This window comes from Phyllostomus discolor, chromosome 12 (assembly GCF_004126475.2).
Source record: "Phyllostomus discolor isolate MPI-MPIP mPhyDis1 chromosome 12, mPhyDis1.pri.v3, whole genome shotgun sequence".
Taxonomy (NCBI): domain Eukaryota; kingdom Metazoa; phylum Chordata; class Mammalia; order Chiroptera; family Phyllostomidae; genus Phyllostomus; species Phyllostomus discolor.
In genome coordinates this window covers 742598-770560 of record NC_040914.2, presented here as the reverse complement: position 1 = coordinate 770560, position 27963 = coordinate 742598, and the positions used below count along the sequence as shown (strand labels likewise).

Here is a 27963-nt window from a genome sequence, read left to right as displayed (position 1 = left end):
AAATATACAAGGTTATTTATAGCAGTATCTTCATTACAGCACAAAATTACAAAAAATACAAATAACTATCAAAATGATAAACAGTGGTATAGTCTTAAAATGAAATAGTATACAAAGTGAATATAAAAGCACTGCTGCCCATACAATAATGTATGAATTTCAGAATGTTGAGTTAAAAAAGACACAAAGAATTCATGATGTAGGATAAAAATATATAAAGGCATGCAAAAACTACTTCATGATGTTGTAAGGCAGGAAAGTGATAAACTTAGAGGAAGTAACAACTACTTTTCATTTCACTGGGTGCAATGAGAAATATAGTTCATATTTCATTTCTCCTATGGAAACGGTTTATAACCATTATTTTATTTTGCCTCTCCATGTATTATATAAGTCTTTTAAAAATAAACTGAATCAGTAGAACTTAAAAAATTAAAAAATTTGATTCACTGCTGATAGAGTTCAGTAATAATGATCATATCCATTTTTATACTATTAAACAGTAAAACAGTTATGCTGTATGGTACTTTAAATTATTAACTATTATTACATTTGTGATTAAAATTACCTTATTAACATGCTTTTAAAAAAACTAAAGTTTTATAATAACTTTGGAAGGAAGGCTTCACAAAGAAATCACACCATTTATTGACTTTCCATGTTTTCTCCTTTGTGAGTTCTCTGATGGACAATGAGGTTTCTCTTATAACTGAAGGATTTACCACACTCATTACAAATATAGGGTTTCTCCCCTGTGTGAGTTCTCTGATGTACAATGAGATTTGTCTTCTGGCGGAAGCACTTCCCACATTCATTACATTTGTATGGTTTCTCTCCGGTATGAGTTCTTTGATGATGAATGAGATATGACTTCCTGCTAAAGGCTTTCCCACACTGAGAACACTCATAGGATTTCTGACCTGTATGTATTTTCTGATGTACACTGAGGGTTGCTTTCTGGCGAAAGGACTTCCCACATTCATTACAAATATAGGGTTTTTCCCCTGTATGAATTCTCTGATGTAAATTGAGGTTTGTCTTTTGACTGAAGGATTTTCCACATTCATTACATTCATATGGTTTCTCTCCCGTGTGAGTTCTGTGATGATCAATGAGATACGACTTCATTCTAAAGGCCTTCCCACAGTGAGGACATTCATAAGATTTTTCCCCAGTATGTGTTCTCTGATGTGCTATAAGGGTTGTCTTCTGGCGGAAAGACTTACCGCATTCATTACAAATATAGGGTTTCTCCTTATTATGAGTTTTCTCATGAAGAGCAAGGGTTGTCTTCTGGGAGAAGGACTTCCCACATTCATTACAAATATAGGGCTTTTCCCCTGTGTGAGTTCTCTGATGTACAGTAAGATTTGCCTTCTGGTGAAAGGACTTCCCACATTCTATACAAATATAGGGTTTTTCTCCTGTATGAATTCTCTGATGTAGAGAGAGTGTTGTCTTCTGGCGGAAAGACTTTCCACAGTCATTACACTCATATGGTTTCTCTCCTGTATGAGTTCTCTGATGACGAATGAGGTGTGACTTCAACCTGAAGGCATTCCTACACTGTGAACATTCATATGATTTCTCCCCTGTATGTGTTCTCTGATGATCAGTGAGAGCTGTCTTTAGGCGGAACGACTTACCACATTCATTACAAATAAAGGGTTTCTCTCCTGTGTGAGTTCTTTGATGATCAATGAGATATGATTTCCTTCTAAATGAGTTTCCACATTGATGGCATTGATAAGGTTTTTCCTCTGTGTGAATTCCCTGATGCAGAATCAATACTGACCTTCTGCAGAAGGACTTCCCACATTCAGTGCATATATGTTTTTTTTCAATATTGGTTGCTCTTCTCCTTTTATTATGTTCAGATGGATTTTCATTTCTGTAAGCTCTATGATGTGTAAGTAAACCTCCCTTTTTAAGCAATAATTTTTCACAGTCATTATATTCAAATGACTGTACTGGAGTTTCCATCTTATGATATTGCACCAGCACTTCATTATGATTGATATCTTTACCATGTTGATTATGGGATTTGATTCCATGGTGAGCTGTCTCTGGTTTACTATTGAAGAGTGATTTCTCATATCCATTATACTCATTATGACTCTTTCTTGCAGGATTTAGATTACTTATGATTAATTCTGATACATTTTTAAAAATCTTTCCATGACTGTTATATTCAGGAATTAGATTTTTTGAATATATAGGGTTTTGGCTTAAAGAAAATGTCCTGTCATATGCATTACTGTTCTTCTTAATCAGTTTTTTGTGACTGATGAGTACAACTGATCTAGAATACTTATCTTCACATTCCTTAAATTTCACTAAAACATCTTCGGCACTCCAGTTTTGTTCTAGAAAAAAATTTAACAACTTGTGACTCTTCACACATTTGTTATGAAAAGGATTTGAATTAGGGTCTATTATATGAGGCCAAACAAGACCTCAGACAAATTACTCCCCTCCTGGGACACAGAAGCTAAATAAAAACCTCTGCTTCAGTGTGGAAAAGAATAAAAAAATAAGAAATGAATGCTAATAACTTTTCCATTTTGCAACAGAAATTCATACATAAAGTTGACTGAACACAAGAAGCAGTGAAGAGAAGACAAAAATGGAGGAAGAGGGACTGATGCTTAGATAGGCAGATTCAGAGGCAATGAAGTGAACCTATCAAGGGTATTAATCTTTAAATAGGATGGACAAGATTAATAGAAAAGCTATTCAGAGAAAATATTAGAGGAAGGATTACTTCTGGAGGACACAGAACAGAGCCTATATTTTTCTATATTATCTCTAGATTGCAAAGTAAAACCTTCCAGTTGTTCTAACATCCCCATCCTTGTAGCCACCAATGGTAAATTAATAATTCCAAGCACCAATTAATTTGCCAGTGTTTAGAAAAACTATCCCATATTGTAGGTCTAATCTTCTATATAGCTAAGAGTAATTTTCTCTTGTGACAAAAAACTAGAAAAACACAACAGGAAATTTAAAACAGACTAGGGTTATATTCACTGGTATATTCAGATTGCTGTTACTACCAATTTTTTCAGAATTATTCAATTAAAAAACTCTCATGACCATCAATTATAACTATTCCTCTTTTCAATTGCTGACTTATTTTTTCAGGTTTAAAGAAAGACTATTCAAGTCCTTTCCCAATACAGTAACATTCCGTTAACTCCAGATGAGATTGCTCATTCTGGCTCTAGATCATTCCTTAACTTTAACTTTCACTTCTCTTATAAGTTTAGAGCTATATTTGACTTTTATCACTATACTCATCCAAATATGGCAGAACAATGTTAAATCTAGGCTCCAAAATCTTTTTCTGCCTTGAGTCCATTACCACCAACACTAACATATATGGAATTTATCCTGTAAACAAGACTTTACATCCCCTAGAATCACTCTTCATATTTTAACAAGTGTTAAGGATTGTTCCCATATTTGACAAATCTCAGCCATAAAAAGTTTACATTAATACTGTGTATCACAGGTGGTGTGCTTGACAGAAACCAAATGCTTCATTCAGAGTGTATACAGCCATAGGCTATACAGGTATATCTAATAGGAACATATAAGTACATGTTTTTTGACTGAGGGAAACAGAAATTTCTCCCGTATAGCTCCACAAACAGGCCATGGAATTACAAAATGCCTAAATAAGTTTTATACTACTATAAAGACAGAAACAGGGGATCTTATCTTTGACAGAAAGAATCCTTAAGCATAAACCATGTATAATCAGGTATTACATTATATAATCATATCCAAATACTGTGGTGTATGTTATAATTCAAAAGTAGCAAGTAAATTCACAGAAAAAGAAAACTATGGATATGATGTGGAGTAATAAGGGAATAGTTCATGGAGAAGAAAGCTCAAGACTGAACCATAAAATATACATTTTGTGGAAGGGAAAACACAACATAATGAAAAGTACAGATATGACAAATCCTACATATTTAGAGAAAAGTTAGTATATTGGATTAAGTGGAAATTACCAAGAGTTTCCCACAAGAGAGAGAAATAAAGCTGAAAATACCAGATTAGGGCTTATTATGTTAGACCTTGAATTATGAAGAATTTCAATTTCATATAAAAAATAAATAACAGGTAACAAGTGACATATCTTGCCAGAGAAGTAACAATATAATTTTAATGAACTAGGAAAAATTATAGTGAATACCAACTGCAAATACAATAATCAAGACAGAAAATAAGATAGTTATTCTGTATAATGTTAGTGACAAATGTAAATATGGAAGAAGTAAATATAGTTCAGAGGCTGATACACATACATAAATTGTAAAGAGCTAATACAGAGAACTAACACATAAGAACTAATGGCAGAGATAGAAAAATCAAGCTGGTATCAGATAGGAAAAATAAGTTAGAAACAGATGAGGGAAAAGAATTTAAGAGCTAGAAAAGTTAAGTGATTTTTATGTCCAACATATGCCACAAAATAGGTAAGACATTATATTGTAAAACTGCTAAAGGACTAGGGTGAATGTGGGAGAAATAAGCTGAGTATGTCCTTTCAGAGGCATTGACAAAAAACAAAGAACTCAAGACCTGAGAATAAATACAATTATTATTACACAGACTTCTGGTCAAGATGGAGGTAGACATGTTTCACCTCCTTGCTCAACCATAGAAAGAATTACAACCAGGTCTAAAACTATTAACACCCAGGACTGTCAGAAAATTAAGCTGTATGGAAGTCCAAAAACCAAGGATTTAAAGAAAACACATTTAGCCACATGGGTAGCAGGGACAGAGTCACAGAGAAGGGCAGAGTACAGCAGAAAGGCAAAGGTGGCAGTGGAAAGGACAATGGGTGGGAGGGATACCTTGGAAGCAAGTGATCCCAGCCTCACACATAGAGTTCCGGCACCAGGAAGATGGATCCCTGTTAGCTCTGGTGTTAAAAACTAGTGGGTTTGGGGTGGCTGAAGAAACGGCTGGATTTTTGCTGATTCAAGGGCCAGTATGGCCCTAGAATGTGTGCAAACCTATCTTCTCAGGGACTCACCACCTGGGCAGCAGCTGGAAGGGTACCAGTAATACATGGGAAGGAAGTGAAGTGACTGGAAGCAGGGCGAGTACCAGACAAACTGCCATAAGCCAGGAGGCAGCACTGTCTCCTCTCTGAGCCCTCTCCCACACAGCCACAAAGGGGTGAAGTGGGTTGTCCTGCCCTGGCAATTACCTAAGGCTCTGCCCCATACAATTTACAGGGGCCTTTTCTATGTATGCTATGCTACTAAGACATGAAGTAAAAGCAGCTTTACCTAGTACACAGAAACAAACACAGGGAGCCTGCCAAATTGAGGAGACAAAGAAGTATGAAAGAACATAACAAAACCCCAGAAAAAGAACTAAGCAAAACAGAGATAGCTAACCTATCAGATACAGAATTCAAAACACTGGTTATCAAGATGCTCAGAGAACACCTTGAGTAGGGCAAAAAAATAAAGGAAGAAATGAAGTTTACACTAAATGAAATAAATAATAATCCACAGGAAACCAACAGAGAATGGGAAGGGAGCCAGGATTCAAACCAACAATTTGGAATATAAGGAAGAGGTAATCATTCAATCAGAACAAAAAGAAACAAGAATTAAAAAAATGAGGATAGGCTTAGGAAATCTCCAAATGTGCCAACATCTGAATTGTAAGGATGCCAGAAGGAGAAGAATAAGAGCAAGAAGTTGAAAACTTATTTGAAAAAATAATGACAGAAAAATTCCCTAATTTGGTGAAGGAAATGAACATACAGGTCCAGGAAGCACAGAGTTCCAAACATGTTGGACCCCAAGAGGACCACATCAATACATATCATAATTAAAATACCAAAGGTTAAAGATCAAGAGCACATCTTAAAAGCAGCAAGAGAAAAAGCTGAGAATTACCCACAAAGGCATTCCCATATGACTATCAACTAATTTCTCAAAAGAAACTTTGCAGACAAGAAGGGACTGACAGGAAATATTCAAAGTGATGAAAAACAAGTACCTATAACCTATATTACTCTATCCAGCAAAGCTATCATTTAGAATGGAAGGACAGATAAAGTGTTTCCCAGACAAGGTAAAGCTAAAGGAGCTCATCATCACCAAGCCATTATTACAGGAAATGTTAAAGGGACTTATTTAAGAAAAAAAAGATCAAAACTATGAACATCAAAATGGCAACAAATTCCCAAGTATCAAAAACTGAATCAAAAAAAGCAAACTAAGCAAATAATCAGAATAGGAACAGAATCATAGATATGGAGATCACTTGGAGGGTTATCAGCCGAGAGGGGGAAAGGGGAGATTGGGGGTAAATGTGCAGGCATTAAGAAGCATAATTGGTAGGTACAAAATAGGGAGATGTTAAGAATAGTACAGGAAATGGTGAAGACAAAAAACTTACATGCGTGACCCACAGACATGAACTAAAGAGGTAAGAATGCTGGAGGGAAGAGGGGTACCAGGCAGAGGGGAGCAAAGATGAAAAAATTGGGAAAATTGTAATAGCATAATAAATAAAGTATATTTAAAAAAACAACCACCAAGGATTGACTTAGAGAATGGTGATCAGCCATATAAAATGAACCACAAGCCCTGCCTGAGTGGCTCAGTTGGTTGGAGCATCATGCTGTACAAGAAAAGGTTGTACATTCTATCCCAGGTCAGGGCATGTACCTAGGTTGTAGGTTTGATCCCCAATTATGGTTCATATGGGAGGCAGCTTATTGATGTTTCTCTCTCACATTAATGTTTCTCTTTCTCTCTCTGTGCCTTTCTCTCTCTCCCCCTTCCTTTCCCTCTAAAATCAATAAACATATCCTCAGGTGAGATTAAATAAATAAATAAATAAATAAATAAAATGAACAGCAAAGTTTAACAGAAGAAAATGCTAACTATGGAATTATCAGTATCGGACAAGCATGGAGTTTTAAAATTAATAGCCAGGTTTATGGTGAGAATGGGAACATAGACTTAGCACAAAAAATAAGTCTGAGGTAAGAAAGGGAAAAAATGGAAAGCAACTAAAAAGAGAAGCATTAATCAAGAATTTTCAATTTCTTAAAGACTGTTTTAAGAATTCCTAAATCTATACAATGGCAGTGAGAGAAGGGAATGAGAATGCTAGAAAAAGACAAAAAAAAGACCTAAAAGAAGGAAGGCTCATGATACATTTTGATTAAGTCAAGAGTGGCAACTATCTTTGGTAACATCAAACAAACTAGGAAAGAGTAAGAAATAGAAGAGTGATATTAGAAAGTTTGCTTCAAGTTTGCAGGCATAATGATGATTTCAGAGGTTAAGACCCTTTAAAAAAACATTCCCAAAATATTTCAAAGTTGCCATCAACCTTATAACCACTTATAAATTTATTTTTCACTAGTTTCATCTGCCTTAGAATCAGAAACTCACCTAAGCAGGTGTGACTTGTCAGTGGTATCCATGGCTCTTCTCCTTGTTCCAACTTAAGAATCACATCAGGCTTGGTCATGTGACATCCTGATAAGGGAAGATTTGGGTTAAGTTGCTTAGGGTTCAATATACTTGAAAACTAGTAAGGTGTATTTTCAATACCGCAAATTAAGATACACTTTTGCTTAACAGTAAACTTAACACCTTGCACTAGGCAAGTGAAAGATAATTTATTTCTGCTAACCAAAAAGTATTCATCACCTCTTATCCCTGAAATTGAAGATCACACATACTTTAAGCACTATGAAAGAAAATATGTGCTACTAAGTTTCAGAGAGGTTTTCTTACCCACAGAAATGAGGTGGCAATAGTTTTCCAACATCACATCCATGTATAGAGTCTTCTGAGCAGGATCCAGGTGCTGCCATTCCTCCTGTGTGAAATCCACAGTCACATCTTTAAATGTTACTGACCCCTGCAATGGATAGAAACTATGATTACAACAAGTTGACTAGATATTCGGGACTAGTTTTAATCCTGTTTCTTTGGTATTTGGAAGAAAATTTGTAAAGAAAGGCTAACATTTTTCTTGTTTTGTGATTTACGTTGTGAAGAAAACAAAAATCAAAGTACAAGTAACTGCCACCAAATTTATTTAATAACTCATTCTAAAACTATTTACTGTGAATTCACTTTGTACACCCAAACTGCCTTCATTCTCTTGGATACCAAGACAAAATACCATCCCTGCTTACAAGAAGTTACAGCCTCAAAGCATATAACACATACTTTCAAGAAGGTATATGTAAACAGAAACATATAAAAAGGTATTACAGGTAGTACAACAGAAGAATATAAAAGATGCTGTGTATCACAACAGCAGCACAATTTTCTTAGCATTCACCGAGGAGATGAATTTTTTCCCTTCAATATTACTGTGATGTGTAAGAAGAGTATGAGAAGAGAAGAGATTTTAAAATACATGAGAATGACTTTTGGCATCCAGTGATTAAAATGTGAATTGGCCAGGAAAACAATCCCTCAGATAATAATGATAAAATGTGAACACAATATATCATAACTAATGAATAGATGGCATTGAAAAATAACCATAACAGGCAGAAATATGCTCAAAAGACAGCAAATGCAATGGGTAAAACTGTTAAATTTGTGGCATTTTTTCATGAAGTACTGTACCCCAAATCCCACAGCTCTTAATAAGGCAGTAAACCACAGCACCCTTCCTCAAACATGGTACAGAACAGAACTGAAAGGCAGATGAGCTGGATATTTAGGGATAAATTCTGAAAGTCAGAGAAGTATATAATGAATGAGACCTAAAACCTGAGCATAAACTCTGCCAGAGCTCAGACTGAGAGTTAAACTGAGTCAACCTGAGTTAAATTTCAGGTTGAAAGTTAAACTGAGCAATTGTTGGAGAGATCACACAGGGCTTAGGAAAAAGCAGACAGAAAGACACCAGAAAAGAGTTTTGAAAAACAGAAGCACACTCAGTGAGATTGAAATTTCTGCTTTGTTGATTATCAGCGTTCTACAACACACTGATAGTTCAAGCAGTAAAAAACTGAAGCTGTACAGATTCAGCTGTCAGAAATGGGGGCTGACAAAACAGCGGGATAGTATAAAAGGTAAACCCTGAAAAAAGAACTATAGAATGTAAGACCCAAAATCTATGTATATAAGCACTCACCAATTCCTTGCTTGAGATCTAAAGAACATGAGCAAAAGAACTACCTACCCTCAGAGGGCCAGGGTAAAAAGCAGCAGCTGGAAGCTTAAGGATATATCAGCTGCTTCATATTTGAGGGGGCAGGTGATGGGGTAAGCAGTAGGGCAGAATAACTTGATTCTAAATAAGCTAACCACCTGCTAGGGGGAAAAATCGCAATAATCCATAGAACAATAATATATCAGACTTTGAATTACTATAACATATTATTTATGACATCCAAGTTCCTAGTAAAAATTACTGGACATGAAAAGAAAACAACAAACAAAAACAAAGGCGGATATGACCCGTATTCAGAAAAAGACAGTCATAGTAACTAATTAGTAGGTCCTAATGTTGGATTTTGCCCCGCAAAACTTCAAAGTATCTGTTCTAAATGTCTCAAAGAAGTAACGGAAAGTCTGGCATGAAGTACCAGTATATAAACTATAAGAAAGTACCAAATGAAATTTCTAGAGCTAAAGGTACGATGACTGATATGAAAAATTCACTATATAAACTCAATAACACCTAAAACAAAACCAAAAGAAACTAAGCAAACAACTAGAACAGGAACAGAACCACAGAAAGGGAGATCACATGGAGGGTTAGCAACAGGGGAGTGGGAGGAGGAGAAAATAGGAAAAGGTACAGAGAATAAGTAACATAGATGGTAGGTAGAAAATACACAGGGGGAGGGCAAGAATAGTATGGGAAATGGAGAAGCTAAAGAACTTATGACACATGTACATGAACTAAAGGGGGGGAATGTGGGTGGGAGAGGGTGTACAGGGTGGAGGGGAGTGAAGGGGGAAAATGAGACAGCTGTAATAGCATAATCAATAAAATATATTTTAAAAATTACAGATCAGAAATATAAAAAAGAATCAGCAACCTGTAAACAGATCAACAGAAATTAAGCAATCTGAATAGAAAGAAGAATAAGGGAAAATGAATAAAATCATGGAGATCTGTGGGTCAATTTCAAAATAATCCAATGTAGATATAATTATCTACTGTCCCAGAAAGAGAAAGAAAGTTTGAAAAAAAATTAAGGTAATAATGGCTTAACACAGTGAGTTACCAAAAACTTTTAACTTACATACCAAAAAGCTTAATGAACCTCAAAAGAATAAAAAATGAAGAAACCACACCTCATTTAATCCTAATCAAACTTCTAAAAGTCAAAGATGACTTCAAGTATTATATTTTCAGCAAAATTATCTATTAAAAATAAAGGCAACATAAAGCTGTTTTCAGATAAAATCTGAAAGAATTAATCACTAGCAATATTGAAACAACAAAAATGGTAAAGGAAGTTCTTCAGGTTGAAGGTAAAAATGTCACCCAATGATAACTAAGATCTTTAGGATGGAATGAAGAGGATGAGAAAAGTTATATATAAAATACTATAAATATTCCTTTCCTTCTTTCTTTAAAACACATGACTATGTCAAGCAGGTGTTGGTGAACATTTTCTGCTGCTTTAGTATGAAAGCAACCACAACAGTGTGTAAAATGTACGAGCAAAATTGTGTTTCAATGAAACTTTATGAGTGGACACTGACATTTGAATTTTCTTAGATCAGAAATATTTTGCTTTTGCATTTATCAAACAATTATAAAAACCATTCCTAATTTACGGTCTGCACAAAAGCAGGCATCAGTTTGGATTTGGCCTGTGGGCTGTAGGATATTGTTTTAAAGTAAGCATTCTAAACCGAATTATTTACAAATGTAAATATCCCATACATGGAAACAAAACCCCAAACAAAAACCCCAAAAAAACAAAAGTTGGGAAGGTAAGTAAACAGATCAATAATGTTGTAAGATTTATGTATTTTCCATAGTTCATTATTATCTCTAAGTAAATCATAAGTTAAAGATGCATGTTGCAATCCCTTGAAGCAACCACAAAATAATAATACAAATAGAGATCACTATAATGCCAATAAAGTAACAAAAATATATTATTAAAATGTATCTGATTGACACAAAATAAAACACAATTAGGAAGAGTTAAACAAAAACAGGTTAGGAGGAACCTTAATGAATATTACAAAGTATAAGACACCAGTCTGAAAAGGTTACATACTTTATAACTGCAGTTACTATACAAGATTCTGGAAGAGGCAAAATTAAGGAGACCATAAAAAGATTAGAGGATGCCAGAAATTAGGGGAGAGGAAGGGATGAATAGGTATAGCACAAAGGCTTTTAGGGCAGTGAAACTATTCTGTATGATACTGCAATGGTGGATACATATTATACATTTCTCAAAATCTGCAGAACATACACCACCAAGAATGAACACTGATATAAACTATGAACTTTGGGGGATAATGATGTGTCAGGGATGGTTCCTTTACTGTAACAAATGTACCACTCTGATGTAAGATGTTGATAGTGGGGGAGGCTATGCATGTATGTGGGGGGTAGAGGGTAAATTGAGACTCTCTGTAGAAAGTACTACTCAATTGTGTTGTGGATCTCAAACTGCCCTCTAATATAAAATCTATATTAATGGATTAACAAAAAAAAGGAAAAACAACAACAACCCCAACAGGTTAGGCAAATGAAAAGAAACAGCAAAATGGTAGCCCTAAATTCAACTATATCTTTAATTATATTAAGTGTAAACAGACTAAACACTCCAATAAATAGGCCAAGATTATTGGACTGTATAAAAAAGCAACTCAAATATGTTTTGTCTGAAGGAAACATACATTAAATAACACAAATATAAAGTAAAACAAATAGTAAAAACATATAGATACTAAACATGGTAAAGTTGATTTTGGCTATAGTAAAAGCAAAAAACATTTCAAGCTGAAGTATATCACTACTGCAAAGAAGAACATTTTATAATGATAAAAGAGTAAATATATTACAAAAATATAACAATTACAAATGTATACATACTTGAACAGTTTCAAAATACATGAAGTAAAAATTGGCAAAAGTAAAATAAGACTTTAAAAAGTCCCAAATCATGGTTGATGTTAATGTTTGTCAGTAACTGAAGGAGGTAGACCAAAGTTGGTTGGGGCAGTATGGAGATTTATAAAGATGCAGAATCTCAAAGAATACTAACAAATAACTAACTCACATGATAGTCATAGAACACCAATTTCAATAATTTCCCAACACATTTTTTCAAAGAGAAAATAGACTATGCATAGATAAATCATATAGAGCATATTTTCTGACCACAACTGAATTAAATTAGGTATCAGTAAAAATAATGTACCTAGACAAGCCCTCAATATTTGGAAATTAAACAATACACTTCAAAGTAACCAATTCTGGGTCAAAGAATAATGAAAATGAAAATGTTCATAACATATATTAAACTAAATAATAACAGATCAATATTCAAAGATGCAATTAAAGTAGGCTAAGAAAAATCTGTAAGTTTAAATGCTTATATTAGAACATAAGATAGATGTAATGTCAATAATTCAAAACTTTATTTTAGAAAAAGTCAAATTAAACACAAAGCGAGAAGAAAATAGTAAAGATAATGGCAAAAATTAGGAAAATAGAAAGTACAGGGAAGAAAATCAATGAAACATAAAGCCAAATTCTTGAAAGTATCTGTAAAATTAAAAAAACGTTAGTTGGGTGGATTACACAATAAAGAGTGATATCACATATGGCCACTATCAGATAATATCCTACAGATATTAAATAGGTACAAGGGTAGATTACAAACTAATTAAAAGCAATAAATTAGACAATGTAGATGAAAGGATAAATGTTTTCCCTTAAGAAACATGTTACTGAGTTCTGACCAAGATGGAGGCATAGGTAGAAACACTTTGCTTCCTCACGCAACCAAAAGAAGGACAACAACCAATTTAAAAACAATAAACAACCAGAAGGGCCAGAAAATCGAACTGCATGGAACTCCAACAACCAAGGAGTTAAAGAAACATTCACCCAGACTAGTAGGAGGGGTGGAGACAGGCAGTCCAGTGGAGAGGACACCCTGGCAAGGTGGTCGAAGGCATGGGTGAGGCAGGGCTGGCTGAGCAGGAAACTAAAGACTCAAATAGCTGTAAACTACTGCAGGGGTGGCCATGGAGGGAGAAACTCCCAGCCTCACACAAGAGAGTTCATTGGAAAGGAGGGCTAGAGTGGAGCAAACAACTGCATTGTTCCCTCTCTGATCCCTCCACCACACACAGCACCACAATGCAGCAAAGAGGGTTGCCTCACCTGGGTGAATACCTAAGGTTCACCACTTTACAACATAACATGTGCACTGAGACAAAGAAATTTGGCCCAAATGAAAGAACAGATCAAAACTTCAGAAAAAGAACTAAGGGACAAGGAGATAGTCAACCTGTAAGATGCAGAGCTCAAAAGACTGGTAATCAGGATGCTCAAGAACTGATTGAACACAGATTCAAAATAAAGAAGTAAGTGAAGGCTATACAAAGTGAAATAATGCAAAATATACAGGGAACCAACAGTGAAGGAAAGGAAACTTGGACTCAAATCAATGACTTGGAAAAAAAGGAAGAAATAAACATTCAACCAGAACAGAATGAAGAAACAAGAATTCAAAAAAAAATGAGGAGAAGCTTAGGAATTTTAAACATTCCAGTATCTGAACTATAGGGGTGCCAAAGGAGAACAAGGGCAAGAAATTGAACACTTATTTGAACAAATAATGAAGGAAAAATTCCCCAATCTGGCAAAGGAAACAGACTTTCAGGAAGTCTAGGAAGCCCAGAGAGTCCTATAGAAATTGGACCCAAAAAGGAACACACCAAGGCATATCATCATTAAGTTACTCAAAATTGAAGATAAGGACAGAATCTTAAAAGCAGCAAGAGAAGAGGAGACAGTTACCTACAAAGGCGTTCCCGTGAGATTATCAGCTGATTTCTCAAGACACCTTACAGGCACAGAGGGGCTGGAAAAAAGTATTTGAAGTCATGAAAGGCAAGGACCTACATCCAAGATTACTCTATCCAGCAAAGCTATCACTTACAGTAGAAGGGCAGATAAAGTGCTCCCCAGATAAGGTAAAGTTAAAGGAGTTCATCATTACCAAGTCCTTATTATATGAAATGTTAAAGGGACTTATCTAAGGAAGAAGATCAAAACCTATGAACAGTAAAATGACAACAAGTCACAACTATCAACAACTGAATCTAAAAAAAATGTAAACAAAAACTAAACAAATAACTAGAACAGGAACAGAATCAGAGAAATGGACATCCCATGGAGGGTTGTATCACAGCAGTGGGGAGGGGAAGGAAAATAATGGGGAGGGGAGGTACAGGGAAGAAGAGACATAATTGGTAGGCATAAAATAGATGGGGAGAGGTTAAGAATGGTATAGGAAACAGAGAAGTCAAAGAACTTATAGGTATAATCCATGGACATCAACTAAAGTGGGGGAATGCTGGAGGGTTGGGGGGTGCAGGGAGGAGGGAATAAAAAGGGAGAAATTGGGAAAACTGTAATAGCATAATCAATAAAATATACCTAAAAATATGTTACTGAAACAAGAGATCTGAAATCCTACACTATTAAAGATACTTATTTTACAATTTAGAAAATTCTCACATAGATTGTTCCAGACCCAGAAGTCTTGAAAATAAGTTGTATCAAACATTTAAGAGTTAATGAGAGCTCTTCTGCTCAGGCCTATGGCACTGGCAGGATGGGCATATGTTGTGCTCTTCATATTGCCAGCATGTTCCAGAGTCACTTGAGGAGATCAGAAGTGGCATGATAAACAGTACAAGGGAGCCCATTTGGTCAAGCCCTGAAGCCAAATCATTTTGGAGGTGATTTCCACTCAAAGAGAACTGTGCTGGAAAAGTAGGGGGTTAAAGGCCAACAGCCAAAATCTGCCATAAGGAAGTGTGTTAAGACCTAGCTGATCAAGAATGCAAAAAAATTAAAAATAAGTGAAATAAAAAAATACAGCCTTTGTATCCAATGATGGTTATTTGAATTTTATTGAGGAAAAGGATGAAGTTCTGGTTGCTGGATTTGGTCACAAAAGTTGTTAAAATAGTCAATGTCTCTCTTTTTGCCTTACACAAAGGCAAGAAAGAAAGACCAAGATCATAAGATTTGATAGTAAAAACACAGTAGGAATAAATTTACATTTACAAAAAAAAAATAGTTAATGGGACTATTACACTAAATCTTTTTAAAAAAGAAGATAGTCCATGCAGAGATTTTTTTTCTATAAATGTTCACAGAAGTGTCATTCATTATAGTCAAAAGTGGGAAAAAATGTCTATCAAAAAATGAGTGGACAGGATTCAGAAGATGGTGGCAAAGTAGGTGGGAGCCAAGTCTGGTCACTCTTGCACCCAACTCAGATACTTAATAGATCTTCCTAAAAACAAAGTTAACAGTCAATGGAATCTTAACTGATATGAAGTTTGGAAGCCAGAATACAGAGGATGACTCAAAATGGGTGGTAAGAAGTTTTTACAGGTAGATAGGAAAAGTCCCTGGGCATGGCTCGGGCAGCAGTGGCTGCAGTGATACCCACAATTGCAGTGCCTGCATCTGTGGAGAGCCTGGTCAGAGATAGCAACCCAGGGGTTCCCTCCCCTCCCAGGGCAGGGAATCCCCAGATCTGGGCTATGTCCACTTGGATACAAAAAGTCACTGGGGTGAATCAGGCTACACACATACACACAGCTAGTGGCACACACCAGCTGCAGTGGTGGACACCAACTGGGAGAATGCCAGAGAATGCAGAGATACAGTCTGCACCTGGTTCTGGAGAAGCCAGGCCATGGCTGGCCATGACTGCAATAAACTCTTGATTTTTGGAGAGGTGGAGTGTGTGGAAAGCTGGACAGTGGTTCGATGCTGCAGTGGAAGAGTCCAGAGAGACTTTTTTTAAAGGGGAGCTGAGGAGTGCTGGGCAGGGACTCTGTACACGCTGCTGCCCTGCCAACAAGGGAGCTTTGTGGGTGCGATTTGCTCCCACTCAGTACAGCCGGGCAGATTGATCAGAGGGTTACAAAGGACGGTGATTTCTTGGCTCCAGGTGACCCTGGCCTGGGCGCAGCAGCACAGAGTGGAGAGTGCAGGCCTCAGTGTGCTGTGAAGGCAGTGAGCTGGGAACTATGCACCTGAGATTATTTGAGGCCAAACTGGGCTCCCTTCCTTGGAGAAACCTCCCAGAGGGGAAGGTTGAGCCCAGCCCCCACCTCCTGCAGGAGCAGGGGAAGATCTCTAAAACTGGTTAGGCAGACTAAACAACTCTGCAGGAGGCATTTCCACTAGAGTAAGACAGCAAGAAGAAAGCCTAAAAAAGACCACATTGAATTCCTCACAGGGAGACAAAGTACACTGGGTCCTAGGACCCTATTTCACTGAGGCCATCAAAGCAGGGAGTTCAGAAAGCATGCAGCAAGGGGGATTCAGGGTGCTGCCTAGCCTTGGCTCACACACAGCGCTGCTGTCTACACCAAGAAGGAGAGAGCTGACGCATAGATTGTGCCCTGCCCCCATGAAATGGACAACTATTTAATCAGAAACTGTATGTTACTGGAAATAAACTGGGGCAGAATAAGACAGGAGGTGTAGAGGCAGGGGGAATACACCCACAATTTTCCCAGAAGATTGAACAGTGTCTCCCAGGGGAGACATGGAGGTCTCAGCCTCTCAATAGCAACAGAAGCTCCCTTCAGAGGCAGATGAAGGACATATAGGCGGTGTTGCCAGAGGTTGGACAAACAACCCTGGGACCTTGAGCTGATGAAAAACAGGGATGGATCCAGAAAGAAGTCAGCAGGTGAACACCAATAGCTGAGAAGAATTTCACCATGCTCTTCCTCATAACTGAAATGTTTTATTTCTTTCTTTCATCTTTTTTCCTTTCACATAGCCTTTTAATAGTTCTTTTGCTTCAATCATATTACTACTAACTCATTACTCTTGGTCATTATTTTTTTATTCTTTTCATTCAGATTTTATTTTTTTTCATATTATTGTCATTTCAAATCCCACTAAGCACCCTTCCCTGGTCTTACTCCATTTTGCCTTCTTCCTGACATTTCTTATTGTTGCAAACTACTTTCTCCCAAGCTATGCTATGTTTCTCTTCTGTACTATTACTATTTCTCCTCCATCTATCCTTGCAAAAGCACTCTCCTTCCTTAAGTCAGCTCACATTCCTTCTCCCCTCTTATAGTAGTATTAGTTCCTTTCCACCTTTATAAATTGTGGCTAGTTGGGTGAGGATATCACAGTTATTGCTGTTCTTGTCCAACGGAATTCCTATTTGTTCAGTACTTCTGTGTACTTTAAATCCCATAGGCTACTCTCCCCATCTTATACCATTTTGCCTTCCCCATGCCCTTGATCAGTTGAGTTAGGAATTTTATTTTAATGTTTTCCCATTTCTTAGCCTGGGTTCTATTCCTTACTCTTATTACTTTTCTCCCCCATACTCTAAAATCACTTTTACTTATGGTAGACATCTCACATTCTCTTTTCTCCCTTGCATAATATTCTTTTTTTTTTTAAAGATTCAATTAATTTATTTTTAGACAGAGGGGAAGGGAGGGAGAAAGAGAGGCAGAGAAACATCAATGTGTAGTTGCCTCTTGTGCACCCTAAGCATGTGCCCTGACTGGGAATTGAACCAGCAACCCTTTGGTTTGCAGGCTGGCACTCAATCCACTGAGCCACACCAGCCAGGCTGAAGAGCATGCTATTAAACAATGAAAGAGATAATAAAGAGATAAAAGAAGGAATTGAAAACTTTCTGGAAACAAATGAAAATGAACATACAAAAGCCTGCAACCTATGGGACACAGTGGAGGCAGTCCTCAGAGGGAAGTTCGTAGTGATAGAAGCCAACCTAAAAAAGATAGCAACATTTCAAACAACCTAACCCTACATCTATAAGAACTAGAGGAACAACAACAAACAAAGACCAGAGTGAGTAGAAGGAAGGAAATAAGATCAGAGCAGAATTAAATGACAGAGAGTAAAAGAATAAATATAGGATCAATAAATGAAGGAGCTTATTTTTTAAATTGTTGTTTAAGTACTGTCTCCATTTTTACCCCACCATTCCATTCCATCCTACCCATCCCCATGTCCCACCCTTGAACCTACCCTCTTTGGCTTTGTCCATGTATCCTTTACAAATGTTCCTTGATGGCCCTTCCCCTGCTTTCCCTCATCATCCCTCTCCCACACTTTCCTCTGGTTACTGTCAATTTGTTCTTTATTTCAATGCCTCTGGTTATATTTTGCTTGCTTGTTTGTTTTCTTGATTAAGTTCCACTTATAGGTGAGATCATGGTATTTGTCTTTGGTCAAAACAGCCACAAAAGAATTCTCAATAAGTCTAAGAAGACTGAAATCATATAAAGCATCTTCTCTGACTATAATGGTATTTACAAAAACAAACAAACACACACACACACACACACACAGAGCTTAGATAACATGCTACTAACACAGAATCGGTTAAAAAAGAGATCAAGAAAGAAACCAAAGGGTACCTTGATACACGTGAAAGTGAAAACATAACAATCCCAAATCTCTGAGACACTGAGAGCAACTCTAAGAGGGAAATTCATAGCAGCACAGGCCTACCTCATGAAACCAGAAGCAACTCAAATAAATAATGTAACCTTACACCTAAAGAACTAAAAAAGGAACAACAAATAAGGCCCAAATGAAAAAAAAAAAGATCAGTGTAAATAAACAAAATACTCTAAAAAATACAAAAGGTCAATGAAATCAAGAGCTGGTTCTTTGAAAAGATGAACGAGACAAACCTTTAACAAGACTCATCAGACAAAAAGGAGAGGACCCCAACACATATATAATTAGAAATGAAAGAGGAGAGGTGAGAAGTGAAACCACAGAAATACAAAGGATTATAAGAAAATGCAATAAACAATTATATGCCAACAAACTGGACAATCTGGAAAAAAATGGATAAGTTCCTAGAAACATACAATCTTTCAAAACTGAATCAAGAAACAGAAAATCTGAACAGACCAATTATGACCAACAAAACTGAGTCGGTAATAAAAAAAAAATTCCAACAATCAAAAGCCCTAGACCAGATGGCTTCACAGGTGAATTTTACCAAACATTCAAAGAAGAATTAAGGCCTAGCCTTCTCCAAGTATTCAAAAAAAAAATGCAGGAATAGAAAAGGCAAGCATTACCCTGATTCTAATACCAAACAAAGGCATTAACAAAAAAGAAGAAAATCGGAGGAAATATTTTATTGCATCAGTATTTATCAGTTCTTATCCCTGATGAATGCAGATGCAATAAAATATCAACAATACATTAAAAAGATCATACAGTATGATCAAGTGGTATTTATTTTGGGGATGCAAGGATGGTTCAATACCTGCAAATCAATTAGCATGATAAACCACATAAACAAAATGAAGGCTAAAAATCATGATCATATCAATAGATGTAGTAAAAGCATTTTACAAAACCCAGCACCCACTTCCGATAAAAGTATCAGCAAAGTGGTAATAGAAGGAACATACCTCAACATAATAAACACCATATATGACAAACCCACAGCTAATAATACACTCAACAGGAAAATACTACAAGTGTTTCCCTTAAGATCAGGAACAGAACGGGTATGTTCACTTTCATCACTCTTCTTTAACATAGTATTGAAAGTCCTAGCTATAGCAATCAGGCAAGAAAAAAATAAAAGGCATCCAAATTGGAAAGAAAGATATAAAATTGTCATTATTTGTAAATGAAAAAATACTACATAAAGAGAATCCTAAAGATTCCACTATGAAACTACTAGAATTGATAAATAAATTCAGTAAAGTAGCAGGATACAAAATTAACATTTGGAAATCAGTTGTATTTTATCCACCAATAATAAACTATCAGAAAAAGAAATTAAGAACACAATCCCATTTATAATTGATAAAAAAAAAATGCCTAGGAATAAATTTAACCAAGGAGTTAAAATATCTGTACTTGAAAAGTTATGACATTGAAGAAAGGAACTGAAGAAGATACACATAAATGAAAACATCTACTGTGCTCATGGATAGGAAGAGGTAAGATGAGTAAAATGTCCATACTACCCAAGCAATCTATAGATTCAATGCAATCACTATCAAAACACCAATGCATTTTTTCACAAAACTACAACAAATAATCTTAAAATTCATATGGAACCACAAAAGATCCCTCAGCAATCTTGAGAAAGAACAACACAGATGGAGGGATCATGCTACCTGATACAAACTCTACTACAAGGCTATAGTAATCAAAATGGCATGGTATTGGCTTAAAACCAGACACATGATCAACGGAACAGACTAGAACTCAGAAATAAACGCATGCCTATATGGTCAATTAAATCATGACAAAGGACTCTAGGGTATACAATGGGGTAAAGACAGTCTCTTCAGCCCTGGCTGGAGTGGCTTTGGGGATTGAGCACCAGCCTTTGAACCAAAAGGTCACTAGTTGGATTCTCCGTTAGGGCATGTACATGGGTTGCTGGCCAGGGCCCAGGCTAGGGGCATGCAAAAGGCAACTGATCGCTGTTTCCCTCCCACATTGATGTTTCTCTCCCTTTCTTTCTCCCTCCCTTGCCCCTCTCTCTAAAAATAAATAAATAAAGTATTTTAAAAAGCCAACAGTCTCTTCAATAAATGGTTTTGATAAAACTGGACAGATACATGCAAAAAAATGAAACTAGACCACCTTCTTGCACCATAAGCAAGAGCAAATTCAAAATGGTTTAAACACTTTAATGTAAGACCAAAAAAGCATAAAGCTCCTAAAAGAAAACGTAAGCAGTAAACTCTCTGACATTTGTCTTACCAATATTTTTTTCTGATATATCTGTTCAAAACAATATGGAAGTTCCTCAAAAATTTAAAAACAGAACTATCTTATGACCCAGCAACTCTGCTTCTCGGCATATTTCTGAAGAAACCCAGAACACTAATTCGAAAAGAGATATGCACTCCTATGATCATTGCAGCATTACTTGCTATATAGCCAAGATATGGAAGCAATCCAAGTGTCCATCAATAGACAAGTGGATACAGAAGAAATTGTATATGTGTACAATTAAATATTACTTGACCATAAAAAATAATGAAATCTTGCCATTTGGGACAATATGGATAGAGGTAGAGGGTATTATGCTAAGTAAAATAAGTCAGACAGAGGAAAATGAATACCATATGATTTCACTTATATGTGAAATCTAAAGAACAAAGTAAACACTATAGAAAAGGACTCACAGATGCACAGAACACACTCACTGATGGTTGACAGACTGGAAGGGGGATGCAGGGTGCTGGGTGAAAAAGGTAAAGGGATTAAGAAGTACAAATTGAGCCCTGGCTGGGTGGCTCAAGTGGTCAGAGTGCCATCCTGTACACCAAAAAGTTGTGGGTTCAATCCCTGGTCCGGGCATGTATAGGAGGTAGCAGATATGTTTCTCCCTCACATTGATCATTCTATCTCTCTCTCCCTTCCTCTCTCTCTAAAATCAGCAATAATCAATTTTTATCCTCCCTTTGTGTTTTCTTCCCTATTTTTTTTTTATTTTAATCATTGTTCAAGTACCGTTTTCTCCCTTTTACTCCCATTCCAGCCCACCCACCCAGCCCTCCACACCTCCCTCCCATTACCACCCTCCCCCTAGTTTTTGCCCATGTGTCCTTTAAATTTGTTCCTGTACACCCTTCCCCTTTTCCATTGAATTTCCCTCTTCTCTCCTTTCTGGTCACTGTCAGTCTGTCCTCTATTTCAGTGTCTTTAGTTATATTTTGCTTCTTTCTTTGTTTTGTTGTTTAGGTTCCTGTTAAAGGTGAGATCATATGGTATTTGTCTTTCACTGTCTGGATTATTTCGCTTAGCATAATGCTTTCCAGCTCCATCCACTCTGTTGCAAAGGGTAGGACCTCCTTCTTTCTTTCTGCTGAATAAAATTAATTCCATTGTGTAAATGTACCATAGTTTTTTGATCCATTCATTCACTGATGGGCATCTAGGTTGCGTCCAGCACTTGGCTATTGTAAATTGTGCTGCTATGAACATCGGGGTGCAAAGGTTCTTTTGTATTGGTGTTTTAGTGTTCTTAGGATAGAGTCCCAGCAGTGAAATTGCAGGGTCAAAAGGCAGATCCATTTTTAGTTTTCTGAGGAAGTTCCACACTGCTTTCCATAGTGATTGTACCAGTCTGCAGTCCCACCAACAGTGCACTAGGGTCCCCTTTTCTCCACAACCTCTCCAACACTTGTTGTTTGTTGCTTTGTTTATGATGGCCATTCTGACTGGTGTGAAGTGGTATCTCATTGTGGTTTTAATTTGCATCTCTCTGATAGCTAGCAATATTGAACATCGTTTCATGTGTCTTTGGATCTTCTGTATGTCCTCTTTGGAGAAGCGTCTGTTCAAGTCCTTCGCCCATTTCTTAACTGGGTTGCTTGTCTTCTTAGAGTGGAGTCGTGTAAGTTCTTTATATATTTTGGAGATTAAACCCTTGTCTGAGGTATCATTGGCAAATATGTTTTCCCATGCAGTTGGTTCTCTTTTTATTTTGATGAGGTCCCATTTGTTTATTCTTTCCTTTATGTCCCTTGCTCTAGGGGACATGTCAGTAAAAAAGTTTTTGCATGAAATATCTGAGATTTTCCTACCTACCTTCTCTTCTAGGACTTTAATGGTGTCACGCTTTATATTTAAGTCTTTTATCCACCTTGAATTTATTTTTGTATAAGGTGTAAGTTGGTGCTCAAGTTTCATTTTTTTGCACGCAGCTGTCCAGTTCTCCCAACACCATTTGTTGAAGAGGCTATTTTTACTCCATTTTATGTTGCTGCTTCCTTTGTCAAATATTAATTGACCATAGAGACTTGGGTTTATTTCTGGGCTCTCTGTTCTGTTCCATTGGTCCATGTGCCTGTTTTTATGCCAGTACCAAGCTGTTTTGATTACAGTGGCCTTGTAGTATAGTTTAGTGTCAGGTATTGTGATCCCTTCTACTTTACTCTTCTTTCTCAAAATTGCAGCAGCTATTCAGGGTCGTTTATGGTTCCATATAAATTTTTGAAGTGTTTGTTCTATATCTGTGAAATAAGCCATTGGTGCTTTAATAGGTATTGCATTGAATGTGTAATTTTTATCCTCACTTTGGATGAGGATAAAAAAAGAAGTACAAATTGATAGTGACAAATAATCACAGGGATGTAACATACAACATAGGGAATATAGTCAATAATACTGTAATAATTATGTAGGGTATCAAGTGGGTAGTTGAATTATTGGAGGGGATGAGTTCACAAATTATATAACTGTCTAAGCATTATACTATACACCTGGAAGTAACATAAAATAATATTGAATGTCAAACATAACTGATAAACTTAATTTTAAAAAGTTCTGGAAATAGTAGTGCTGCTTATACATCAATGTGAATGTACTTAATAGCACTGAATTATACACTTAAAATGGCTAAAATTGTAATTTTTTTAAAGATTTTATTTATTTATTTTTAGAGAGGGAAGGGAAGGAGAAAGAGAGAGAGAGAAACATCAATGTGGGATTGCTGGGGGTCATGGCCTGCAACCCAGGCATGTACCCTGACTGAGAATCGAACCTGCGACACTTTGGTTCACAGCCCGTGCTCAATCCACTGAGCTATGCCAGCCAGGGCGAATTTTTTATGTTATACATATTTTACTACAATTAAAAAAAATTAAACAGAAAAGTGTAAGAAACAGAAAGATTTCTGAGTACTGGGATGAACACTTAAACGACTGGAAAAGGACCAAAGCTGTTGAATAGAAAGACAAGTGACTGCTATGAAGAAGTACCCAAGAAAAGATGACATCAGTGGTGATGAAGGGATCTGTGGTATAAGAAATGAAATTCAACAGTGAGAGGCATCTCAACTAAGGATAGCTGTATTAGCAGGTGGGCTGGGGCCATAAGCAGATTAGAAAAAATATTTTTAAAAACCCCAAAAGAATAGGATGGGCAGGGGTTGATGAGGTAAATATTGGGCATGTGTCTGAAGTACCAGTGGAAGTTGCAGGTGGTGGTGATGTTTATTTGCAGGTTAGACATGGTTTTGATACTCAGAATGGCAGTTTACAATTAAAATTATTTGAGCATCATTAGAATAATTGTGGTGCATTGTGAATAGAACAAGAAACTGTAAAAAGAGAACCAATACAGAATCTGGACAACACCAGTATTTATGAGATCCATGAATAAAGATAAATGTTCTAAAAGAAAACACCAAGAGAGAAATATCTTTCAAACCAAGAGCAGAATATTTCAAGAGTTACCATCTTAGGTGTCTAGGCATATATATTTACTTTTGTATGTAAAATTAGAAGAAATTTAAAACAGAAATAAATCTATGATACTATTATAGCATACTGGGGAAGTGTTATTGGGAGGCTACAGAATTTTAGAATTGTTAGCAGCCATGAGAAAAATTGAAGGACCAGACAGGAGAAATAAAGGAATCTCAGTTCTGTATATAATCTGTCAAGCACAGTGTATTCTGAAAGCCTCAAGATAGGACTTCAATTCTATCTCCGTCTTGACTGTTTTTATCTATACAAGTTCATGCAGTAATACATTCTCATTTAACTTGAGGAAATGCATTTTTGTGCCAGTATTTCTTCTGAGAGAAGACTGAGAAAGATGTTGAATGATATACTCATTTAATGTATAAACACTGGTTAAAATTAGAAGGAACACTTTGGAAGGTAAAGGCTTATTTTGCCAATATGGGAAGAACTGAGGACCACTTCTCTGGAGGGAAAGGCAGGCAAAAGGATTTAATACAAAAATGGCAAAGGCTCAAATACCCTTAAAAAAAAAAGACTATTTCAGAAAGGAGAGAGAAACCAGCACCTCACCTGAGCCATGGTTTTGAGATTTGCAAGAGATGCCCAGTCTTCCTTTGGGTTCCTCTTTGGAAAAGTGGTGGTTCCTAAGGGAAAGCCAATATGAAAAGATGCCACATCACATCACAGACATGGCTTACAGCTCTAATTGCCTCCATTTCTTTTGTTTTGGCCTTTGTCCTCTCAGCAATCCCACATAAATAATACAGGAGGGAGAATAAGCTAGATAAATTTTATTTTATTCCCAAAGCCAGAGATACAGGCCCTTGGAGCAACAGGTTAAATTTTGAGAAAGCTTTTTTCCCCTCTAGCACCATGTTTTCTTGCCTCAGCAGCCTACTGATATTAACTATTTCCAACCTTCTCTCCATTAAGGCTCTATATTTTATATTGTCACCAGCAACATGTCAGAATACCTGTCACCCTTGATGAATACTGCTGATACAAATTTCTTGATGCTTGCCTATCTATTAAGTATAAATTGTGTTTCGAGTTTTTATTTTTCTTACTATGAGAGAAGATACAATTCTTTTCATAAGTTTAAAAATCATCTTCAGTTTCTTGTCTCTTACAATTATTTTGCTTTTCTTCTAGGTTATTTTTATTTTTCTAGTTGATATTAGCTCTTTCTTAAAGGAAGGAAATTAATCCTATATTTATGTAAAATAATTTTTTATACTTTGTCATTTGACTTTGGGTTTTTCCCATGGAAAAGAAACTTAAAAAATAGATTATGGGGCATGTGGTTTAGTACTGATGGGTATTCAATGACCGGTATTTCTTCCACCCACGAAAACTGCCAACTTTATCATATACTTCATTGCTTTTACGTATTTAACTAGATCTGGGATTTATATTTAGTTCTACTGATGTGTTCATAATTGCTAAGATCATTCTGCAGTTACTAGTTTTAAAACACATTTTAGTATCAGTTAGGGCTACTTCCCCCCTCATTACTTTTTTCTTTCAGAATTTCTGGCTTGTTCATTTTCTCCTAAGAACTTTAGAAAGTTTAAAACTTTTACTGAAACTGTGTGAAATGTTTGGGTGTTTAGATATTGTATCATGTTGTGTCTTTCTATCCTTTTATTTGTCTTAATTTTTGAGTCCCTTAGAAATATTTTTTAAATTTGAATATATCATGTAATCCTTTGTATCACATATTTTTGATGGCCACTGGCCACTTTCCTATTTTCTGGTATACACACACACACACACACACACACACACACAGATACATAGGCATGGACATCTATATAGCTACCTATATACACATCTACATAGACATCTGTGCTTTGCTAATACTTTTTCTTTTCCCCAACAAAGAAGTTTTCTAATTGTTGTCATTGTTCATTTTTAACAGTATAGTAACTTAGAAAGCTTTTTGCCTCAGACTCAGCAGATGTCCCAAAGACAGTGCATTAAACAAGTGCCCCTCATTCTAAAATAAAGTCTGTAAAGCAATTGGCTGTAAAGTTTTGCTACCATTAATTTAACTCCTATTTCAAGAGGCTGGAGAAGCTGAGAGAAGGGAGTCTCTTTAAGGGAGGATATTATTTTTAGAACATAGATTTCCAAGGGGGAGAAAAGTGGGTGATTCTCCCTTCCTTATAACATACAGGGAGCCTTCACACCCTGAGGCCACTAGGAACTAAAGTGATGAGAATTTGTGGGAAAATTTCACATGCTTCCATGATTTGGGAGGGCAAAGTTGACTATGGTGGCTAATTATCACCTGAGCTCTAAATAAGGAACCCATGGATGGAGCCCACCTGGATTGGCTTGTATCCTCCTGTCCCAGAGGACTGAATGAAGAGGCAAGACCCACCAGACCAGATGGGCCACTGCATATCCAGAGGAAGAACTGGGGAGGCAGCTGGAAAAGTGGTTGTACCCACTAGAAGAAAAGCATATCTGGAAGTTCCCAGCAGTGGGTTCTCTCAGAGGGTAAGAGATGACCTACACTAAATTATAATGTTACCAGCCATGTCAGCCTCTTCCTGTCCCTAACTGCTGACTTCTCATCCCTTTTCCAGCTCTCAATCCATTTTAGCTGGAGACTACCCACCTAGAGGGAATAAACAGGAGCAAAATAGAGGTTGAGAATTAGAGAAGACTTGCAGGCTTCCAGCAGAAGGGAGAGTTTTCTGCTTTTAAAATAAGTTTGAAGTATTGATTTATACAATGAATATTTTATTTAGTTAAATTAATATTATAAAATTGGATTGATCTTGTGTTTAAATGTCCAATAGATTTTTAATTATTTTCATAATGACTGAAGAAATTATTAAATCTGCCCAGTAATTTATGCAGCAGCAGCAGAAAAAAAAATCACCCCAATAGAAATTTTGAGTGTCACTTATGGGTTCTACTAATTTCAACATATTAGTCATTAGTCAATATGAGGTTTCCCAATATACTATCCTATAATCTGAAATTTTAAAAGTTTTACCTCATCATCTCCATTTTTAAAACCTCTATTTCTTTTACTTGTCTAATTGCAAGGGTCATATAAAATAACCAATATTCAGATAATCTAAACAATACATATTTAACTAATCATGCATCCAATTATCAAGCACTCCATCTCAATTACACAATGAGCCACATTCAAATTAGTCACTGTGAAATATGCACACAAAATACGTCAAAAATCAGACATATATACACTTATGCACGCAATACACAATCACCATCCCACAGACACATGTCATGCATAATCTCACGGAGCCCATAACAATACTTCTTCACAAAGTAGCAAAATTTCATGCACAAACCCCTCACAGTGGCCTCTCTAAAGTTGCATACAGTCTCAAAAACAAATTGAGCAATTATTGGGAGAGAGGGATCCAAGATGGTGGAGGAGTAGAAGTTATACTAACCTCCTCCC

At 36.4% G+C, this 27963-nt stretch overlaps 1 protein-coding gene across 1 annotated transcript; it reads right to left on the bottom strand.

Annotated features, from left to right (window-relative positions):
• On the bottom strand, positions 1–27952 carry ZNF567 (zinc finger protein 567). Its single transcript, XM_036012873.1, has 5 exons — positions 27037–27952; positions 25086–25159; positions 7797–7923; positions 7449–7535; positions 1–2366 (listed from the first exon to the last, which is right to left on the bottom strand). Exons 2-5 carry the CDS (start codon positions 25092–25094, stop codon positions 646–648), a joined length of 1944 nt encoding a protein of 647 aa, XP_035868766.1. The 5' UTR covers positions 25095–25159; positions 27037–27952; the 3' UTR covers positions 1–645.
• Between the last annotated feature and the right edge of the window lie 11 nt (positions 27953–27963).

Excerpts from the sequence above, each read along its gene's own strand:
- ZNF567 (XM_036012873.1), bottom strand. Across the intron at positions 7,536-7,796 it reads TTGCCACCTCATTTCTGTGG|GATGTCACATGACCAAGCCT; the intron begins GTAAGAAAACCT and ends TTCCCTTATCAG. Across the intron at positions 2,367-7,448 it reads GACAAGTCACACCTGCTTAG|AACAAAACTGGAGTGCCGAA; the intron begins GTGAGTTTCTGA and ends ATTTTTTTCTAG.